Below are 9,182 nucleotides of genomic sequence, written 5' to 3'. Positions count from 1 at the left end.
TTGTTTATTCAACTAGAACTGCTGCCTGGCGGATAAATGCCTCTGCCAGTCATTACAGAATGGTGAAAGTACAATGTTGGTAGGCAATGCTTTGAAGAAGGTAAAGCTTCTAAGAAGATACACTTTGGAACAAGGTCAGTGCAACCTCACAATATGTAAAGTTGCAGTAACCTTTGACCTTCAAATCTAATCAGTTCACCCATCTAGTGAGAGTGTAAGTTTGTGCTAAATTTCAACCCTCAATGCATTATTTTGCATCAAATGAATTTGTTTATTTTTGTTTATTTTATTTAAAAAAAATTGTGAAATCATTTGAACATATTTTTTTGTATTTTCATGCTTTTCATTTTGTTTTGTAATTTTGATATGTCTGAAATAAATTGAATCAATCAACAAAAAAAAAATCTTAAAATACGGTGCTCAGATTTGAGGTCATAGTGACCTTAACCTTTGACTTCCAAATGGAATCAGTTCTTCCTCGAGTCCAAGTGTGAGTTTTTGACGAAAATTCTCCAGATCCTCTTGATATATTGCTTTCATGAGGCAAGATGTTACAGTGAACTTCACCTTTGAGCTCAAAAATCTTAGCATTTATCCTTAAGTCGGAGTGGACATTTGTGCAAAAATTTCGCTTTCACAAGAACGGCCCGGACGAACAACCCCAAAACATAATGCTTCCGGCCTTTGGCTGATGCTGCTGCAATGGCATGATAAAATGTAACATAATATTGAAAAAGGATTGGCATTATTTTCCGAAGCCCAAGTTAACATATTGAAATTGCTGATGTTGTCCAATAGCTAAGTGAAAGGATAACCGGTAATCATTCATTACACACCAATTGCCAATTAATTTCCCTGACAGCAAACCAATCAATGAATCAACTTATAATTTATTTTTAGAGAAGTAGTCGGTTTCTAGGTACTTGGGGACCTAATGAAACAGTGCCTTTTACAGTGGGGGATCAAAGGGGGCCAAACAACTGAGTTCTACCCTTGGTCCCCCGAGGATGTTTATCCAGCCATGCAGGGGGACTGACACAGATCAGTTTCAAATGCCCAACCTGCCATTCAGATGTCTGTAGAGGCTGACCTGGACAGGGACGCAATGGTAGGTCAAGACACCTTATGACACACTGCACACAATCTTTCTTTCTTCAGAACATAATTGTTATAACTGGTCTCTTATCTAATCCATCTCAACTACAGAGTTGATATCCTTCTGCATATTTTCACATGTGAAGTATTGAAGTCATTTTCCCCTAGTGATCAACCTTGGGGCTAGAATAATAAACCGGATCAACGAGCCAAAGAGTGGAGGAAACAGCATATCGATTAAGTCCTCATAATGTAGAACGGCCTCAGTAATCCTCCTTCAACTGTAATGTTTATGTGTGGACCTTGAAAACAGCATAAATGAGATATTATTTGCATTATATACCAGTTTATGGTTAATAACAAGTCGTATGTTATTCATTGCAGGAAAACTATTATTTGCAATATCTTGACACTACATTATTTTGTACAGCCTGACAGCTCTGAAAGAAGTGTTTCTAGTGTTTTCAAAATAAGACCTTAGGCGTGCAACTGCAGTATTTATTGACTAATTTTAGGTTTTTCTCCCTTAGAATCATAATGATAATTCTATAGAAGGACAAATAACATTTTATTTCAATCAAGATCTAAACATGCCGCAGGAAATCATTTAAAAAAAAATACACATAAAAACTGCAATGGAGAAAAACTGTTATTTGGCATAGTTCTTTTATTTTTTCTTCTAATATGGAAACTTGTTAAAAAACACTAACAGTGCCAAGTGTGCACCACCTGCGCCTTGACACTGTCCGCTAAATTGTTGACCATGCACGGACCTTATGGTTCTATTCACTCCCGTGACAGAAAGTGTTTCAAGTGAGTGATCCAATGACCTCTTGGTCACAAACTATGCAAAGGGCACAACGTGGAATGCAGTTATGCTGACCATGTAGATGTTGAAATCAAAACACTGGAAATCAGAGATGGATGGTGGGAGGGTGACGAAGACAGACCTTAGTGGGGAGGAGAGCTCGTTCCTGATCCATGGTCAGATGGGAAGAGACATGTGTGGTGGGTGTGTGCAAAGATTTAAAATGTGTTGAAGAGACGCGTGTGTTGTCTTTTCTCCTTGCCACTGGCCGTCCAATACCTCCCCTTTGCGCTGTGTCGTCAGCAGTTTATCTCTGGGCCTGACGGGAGCTGCACGGGAAAATGGGAGGAAATCTGATCCATATGGTGACACTATAAAGCTCACCACTGATTCGCAGGCTTCATCAAAACCTGGTCAAGGCTTCATCCCTACTCGTGCCTGGCATCCTTATCTGACACCTGCTTTCTGAACTTCTCACTCTCCTCAGCAGCACCATTTATCTGCCTGACCCAAGGGGTGCCTCTATAGTCTTAAAAAGCTGATTCTTCAGAGAGGTAAGTCAATTTCCCAGGTTGAAAAGTGGTTGATTTAATCTAGACAAGTCATAGACAATGAGATTAGGAGGTGGAGAAGATCTGGTCCCAGTAACAATACTTTTCTCATGTTTTACATGTGGGGATATGTGAAGCCAACTCATGTTTTATCTTATTTTTGCTCCAGATATGAAGATACTGGGCCAGTTCGCTTTCTTACTTTTGCTCGGTGGAATCTGGTGTCAGAACAACCGAAATGCTAAAGGTAGTGGCAAGTCCACCAAGAAGTCTGGTGGGAACCAGGGAGCTGATGTTGGTCAGCCACCCCCCGTGGTGGATATGACTCCTGGAAGCACAAGAGGCATTGGGGGCACGGCTGAGGCCGGACGCGAAGGTGCTGCAGGAGCTCGAGCAGCTGCACAACAGACGGATGATATGAGGCTGCACTTCCTCAAGAACACCCAAGTTACGTGTAACGATGGAACAGCAGCTGGGTGAGATGTTCTGGATCTAATATTTTCTCTCACTTGTTATTCCCGAAAATCTTAGAAGGAAATCAAACCGGGATATATTAGAATCAATATTAGTTACTCCCCGACTAAGATCTTTCAGAGAAAGTAAATCCTTTTACTATTTTTACCGCTGTGATTATGATTGTTTCACAGTACTGTAACACTACAAGGTACATGTGTTTGTCTGCTACTTCAAAGTCCAAACTGCTCCACAAATTATACCAGGAACTCTATACATCAGCCTACCATTCTGAGGATTGCAAACAACATTTCTTCTGACCCCATCCATGTTCTGAACAGCGAGCAATATAGGGTATAAAGGTTAGACTGAAGCACTCTAGTGCACCAATCAATTCTTAATCTCAATACAGTGCTTAATCCCAGATCAAATGCACACTGATGGGCCTTAAATATTGGCCTCTGTTATTGTAAAGTTAGGTTGAATGTATGTATTTTTGAGTCCTGTCTCCTGGTATGTTTTAATGCTAGTCTTCACTTGTCTCTTACGTTTTTTCTGTAATGTTGTGAATGGAGCTGCTGCAATGCAAAACAAACTTTCAGACTTGCTCTGGCAATTAACTAATATCTTATTGTGTGGTATCGTGTCGTATATTTGCTATTTGCTGATTATACACAGTGATGTTAGAAGCTACTTAAGAGCGTCAGTGTGTCCATACATGGCTACTTTATCTTCACCATCTCCTCATTCCTGTTTATTTGTGGTTGTATAGGTTTTACCTAAAAGAGTTCAGAGGAAGTCGCCGATGGCTGTTATTTCTGGAAGGTGAGTATTTAGAAACCCAACTGGTTAATTTGGTCCCCAAAGGTCAGCTTGTTTTGGCGTAACGCCCCCATTGGAATTTTAATGGGGATGTCATCTTGTCTTGTCATCTTCTGTTTTTCTCCTTCTTTGGTGGCTGCCGGTCACTTTGGTTGACTGATGATGGGAGGAACTGTATGTGGATTGTGTATTTGGAGAGCATAGAAGAGGCGTGAATCACATTTCCCAAACACACAAAACATTTCACTGAAGTGACTTTCGCGAACAGGATTATTGATTTATCAATGCATTATTTTGAACAGTATGACGTATATCCCAGCGATATATGTCCTATTGTTGTATTTGGAGAATAAACCACTTTGCACAAATTGAAAGTCAATCAACAAATCAGGTGTTGATAAGCAAATTAAAGGAATTATTACTATTTTTTTCTCCAACATGGAGCGAATACGTAGTCTTGTTAGCAGAGATGCATTCCCTTTCTTCTCCATTCCTCTCAGGCCTCTATGATGGGCTAACAAGGGTCTCCCCTGATGTGAAGGTCTAATATTGGTCCCTATTATTCTTAGGTGGCTGGTGCTGCTACAGCAAAGAGACCTGTGATTCCAGGTACCAAAATATACCCCGACTAATGAGCTCATCCGCGTGGCCCCTAACAAAAAGAGGTAGGTCAGTCAGGCATGTTTTAAAATGCATGCACTTTCAGAAATGCTCCTATAGGGTTACTTGTTTTACACAATTTTTAGTGAGACAAGAGGACATCTCTCTTAAATACTTGATTGCTGGAATTTACAGGAACTGGAATACTGTCTTCCAAAGCAGACGAAAACCCACACTGGTATAACACAAACATCGTGTAAGTCCCCTCTCACTGTGTGTCTTACTGTGTGTACTGGAAGTGTCCTCATGTGTAAGCGAGTTCAAGTTAGATGCACATTTCTGTAGACTTTAAAATATGATATTATGGCTTAGATATTAAAACAACAGGAAATCAGTTTTGCTTTTACCCTTAATGTTTTTTTTACCACCTAAGGGGGTGGAGCCAAGTGTTACCGTTAACACAGATCTGCAAATTACTGTTATTTGACAGAAGAGGCCAGCTGAAGCCTGATTGATTGTCATCTAGGAGAGAAGGAATTGGCTTGATGGCCTCAAGCTTTAGTCTTACAAATTAAATTGTCTTGTTTTTCTGCAGATTCATTCCATACTGTTCCAGTGATGTATGGAGTGGCACTGGGCCTGCACCCACCCCTCCTCCAAGGTCACGACAAGGCAGAGAAAAAGACAGAGGGACAAATGCAAATGCAAATTCAAGTAAGTCTCTTCAGATCCTTGAACAATTTTTGACGCAATCATGATTAATCTCACTTTCTGTTTATTACGGTGCTCCCAATAATTTGCCGTGTTTATTTGTTGTCAGCTGAGTACACCTTCATGGGATCCCTGATCATCCGGGAGGTCATCAAAGACCTCATCCCCAGAGGAATCAAGCTGGCCAAGGTTGTCATGCTGTCTGGCACGAGGTGAGTGTGTTTTTATCGTTCATGCTTCTGGCCAAAGGCCTGCACCCTCTGTACCATCTGGACCACCGCCATGACTAACATTTAACAAGAGAAGGCCTATTTTGGGTGCATCCCCTTGTCAACAATGAAGTTGTTTGCAGTCAAGTGTGAATTGTGACATAATGTCTATTGAAGGGCCCTGCCCTGTAATGGTAAACATTCCTCCCAGGTTAGCAGCATGGTTGTTGGGACATCCTCAAGTCCTTAAGCATGACCCATTGACTGAATGCCAAGTTGCAAGATTTTGACTTCCCTGCTATTAGCTGGCGTGCCCTGTCATTTTGATACACATAATGAAAATGTCACTCTCAGAGCCAAACTATTTATTGATTTTCTTGGCTCCTGCTGCAGTGCTGGAGGAACAGGTGTTTTGCTGAACATGGAGAGGGTGGCCCGTCAGCTGCTGCAGCTCGGTGCAGAAGCTCAGGTACGGGGCATCGTGGACTCTGGGTGGTTTCTCGAGAGTAAACAGCAGAGATCACCCAACTGCCCTGAGACTGTTTCCTGCTCACCTGAAGATGCTATCAAGATAGGACTGAGGTAAATTCATGCACTTTATTCAGCATATAGATTTTACATAAAGACAGCATTTCATAGGCCATAGGTTCAATTTGAAAGGAACCCTTTTGCAAGTGCTTTAAATTTGGATTTTTCTTTGTGTGTAATATGTTAACGCTGCCGAGCATGTGTGTATTGATAGTGTGTGTTGTTTCCTCAGGCTGTGGAATGGGGTTGTGCCCGAAAAATGTCAGCAGCTCTATAAGAGAGGAGAAGAGTGGCAGTGCTTATTTGGCCACAAACTGTACTCCACCTTGACCTGTGAGTGCTGGCTATTATCAGGAAATTGGATAAGCATGACATAGCCTACACATCAACGAAGCTCTCTGACAGTACTGTTCACTGATATATGAGTTTATTTGAGTCAGAAAATGGTAAGTGAACAGACTCTGCTAGTAGAGAGAAATATCTGGCCCTAAGCGACTAGATGCTCAAATATGTTCACATCCGGTCCCCAACTTTGTCTGTCTGCCGATAGGTGTTTTTTCTCAGCATTTTCTGCATCATTGTATGGAAATGTCTTCATGTATTCATGATTCATGAGAACCAGTGTTAATGAACAAGAGATTGTAAAATTAGATAATACATTTTAACCTCTAAAAGAATAAAAACTAGCGTGGGCCAAAATAAATTCACCCCCCTCAGTGTTGTCATGGAGATATGACCTAAACATACAGACTAAAATGGTTGTGGCCCAGGCTGTAAATAGGTTTAATAAGACTTTGAAAACGGCCTATCTGACAAGTGAGTCAAAGAAAAACTGCTCGTCTTGGCGCCACCCCCAGTGGCACTTTCTGGTTACTACAGTTGTAGGTCACTTCCTTATTGGATGCCGGTAAAAATCGCTGAGGTTGGGGCTTGGTTTTGACCTACTGAACTGTTAATTTTAGGCCTACCTCTTTTGGGGAGGGGATTGTCTTTCATATTTTTGGGAAATGTACCTCTTCTAAATTTTGAGAGGGACATACTGTATCTCCAGCATGACCCCCACCCCCCGCATATATTTTGAGAGCGTCTCTTTAGTATTGAACTCTATGTTTTCCCTTGTAGCGCCCCTTTTTGTGGTGCAGTGGCTGTTTGATGAGGAGCAGCTGAGAGTGGAGAACATCTACATGGGAGGACAGAGTCTATCCCAGGAGCAGTGGCAGTACATACAGAACCTGGGCAGGGAGCTCAAGAGCTCACTGAGAGATGTCACGTAAGTTCCCCCCAAAAAACGTTCACGATAAATCTAATAAAGGGTAGGTGATTAGAATGGAATATGTACTGCTTAGAGATAACTGTATTCTGTTGTGTGTGTTTTTCAGGGCGGTGTTTGCTCCATCCTGCCTCTCCCACACACTGATAACCAAAAGGTAAGAGTGGATATTTGACTCTGGCAATGCACTTTTTACGTGTTACGTCACTCATTTTGTTCTCGCCCCTCTGCCAGTAATCATCTATCCTAGTGAGCTCATGCTGCTGTTTTGGTCCGCTCGTTCATCTTACCACATTCTTCGTGTCACCATATGCCATTTCACACTTTCGTTAACCCCTCTGTACCCTTTAACACTCGTTATTTTGCTGCACAGATAAAGGGTCACTGCAGTCTGAGATAGCAAAAATTAGATGTATTGATGATACTTTATGGAGGGAACTTAAGGTCCCAGGTCATCGGAGTTGAGGCGAGACACTGCAGGTAAATAGGGTAACATTCTTAAGTTATAGATATCATTAATTACTTACATTAAAACAATCATGTTCTGTATTACAATTTTTTAAATTTTTGAATAAATATGCACATTTTGTAAAATCTAACTTACTCTTCTGTGTACATTTGCTCTTTTTAAAAACCAAAAGTCCTGATTTTGGATAAAGCCAGAGTTCAAATATTTGTGTACAAAGTTTTTACTGAATAGATTTTGGAGTCAGCCTTTTTTCATATTATAAATCAAAAATATACTGTATGTACCGGTCTTAAAATGTATATTCAACACAAATCCTTTTGTAATAACCTTCAGAATAGTGCTAAGAATGATTTAATTCATTTTTTGTAATAATTGGCGTTAAATATGATGTATAGGAGCAATATACAGACGCAAACAGACAGGGTCTGATCAAATAAACACCTACATTTACATTTCTGATCTTTTTTGACCAGTTCTTGAAAAAACTATGTCTTGCCTGCAGTGTCACCATCATTTTGCAGCCGCAGCTCTGTAACATACTGTATACTTCACTTTTCTTTCATCTTTGCATCGTTTTATTTCTAATCCCTAGCTTACCTGTCTTTTTGTTCCTCAAGTAACTGGATGAGTTTCCAAGTTAGAGGCACCTCCCTGCCACGCGCCCTGCACTGCTGGGACAGGAGTCTGGAGGCGATCCGCAACAACAGAACCCCTGCAAAAGGTTGCCCTTTCCACCTGCTGGATTCCTGCCAGTGGCCCCAGTGCAACCCCAGCTGCCCTGCCTTGGTGGACCGGGCCACCCAGCAGGAACTCAGCTTGTTCCAGATGCTGGTAGCCATGGGCCTTGACCTCCAGAAGCTGGGCCTGGATCCCCAGGGAGATGCAGATTCCCTGGCCAGCAATGGTGGCTAAGTGTAAAAGTGGATATCAGCTTAAGAGAAGGCCATGCAAGGGCTTAATGGAGAAAATCAACAAAATTGTAATGTAACCATAGAAATAGTACAGAAATATGGTTACTATGTTGTGTGCTGCTCGGCATTCCATTATGCTTCTGTTTAATTGGTGACTTGACTGGCGGGTATGTCACTGTGTCTGAGTCTGAGTGGTTTGGCTGTCCCTCTACTGGACACCAGAGGAAAGAGCTTTGGGTCTAAACCAGAGAGGCTTCCATTGTACATGTTGAACAGTTTTGACTGTTAGCAGATGGCTGGACATATGTACCTCCTACAACACACTTTCATTCTGATTACTCTAACATGGTACTAGAGTTGAATACTTTTGATGAATGGAGCGTCCTTCAAAAGGAGGCACAACACATTGCTTGCAGGACTCATACAAGAGACACATTCTCACACCATATGCTGTATGTGTTAGCGTTTAAATAAGCTTTGAATATAGGGTTTTATTTATGCTCTTTCTAATATTATAGTTAAGATTCTTACATCATGATATACAACTCGGAACTCAACAACCTGGACTTAAATGAAATAAAACAATAGTTTTGCACACGCAGTTACAAAGACACTGATTGTGTTTTTTGTGATTTTCTTTTTATTCTGTAACTCCTGATGCCATTCTAACTTATAACTATATAATATGAATAATATATGAACATATGTTATGTGCATGGAAGACAAAAGTGTGATAAATTGTTGATATTCGTCTG

The 9,182-nt window shown here is 41.0% G+C and overlaps 1 protein-coding gene across 1 annotated transcript; it reads left to right on the top strand.

The window, feature by feature from the left end:
• Window positions 1–2,625: 2,625 nt before the first annotated feature.
• notum2 (notum pectinacetylesterase 2) lies at window positions 2,626–8,428 on the top strand (the record flags this gene model as incomplete). The annotated part of the gene is made up of 11 exons (XM_080029152.1): window positions 2,626–2,930; window positions 3,680–3,732; window positions 4,299–4,394; window positions 4,525–4,585; window positions 4,925–5,043; window positions 5,150–5,252; window positions 5,643–5,831; window positions 6,010–6,110; window positions 6,900–7,047; window positions 7,157–7,204; window positions 8,134–8,428. 11 exons carry the CDS (start codon window positions 2,626–2,628, stop codon window positions 8,426–8,428), a joined length of 1,518 nt encoding a protein of 505 aa, XP_079885278.1.
• Window positions 8,429–9,182: the final 754 nt, after the last annotated feature.

The sequence above is a fragment of the Ammodytes marinus genome (assembly GCF_949987685.1).
Source record: "Ammodytes marinus genome assembly, chromosome: 6".
Lineage (NCBI taxonomy): Eukaryota > Metazoa > Chordata > Actinopteri > Uranoscopiformes > Ammodytidae > Ammodytes > Ammodytes marinus.
The sequence above is the reverse complement of the archived record's forward strand: the minus strand, read 5'-3'. Positions and strand labels throughout refer to the sequence as shown.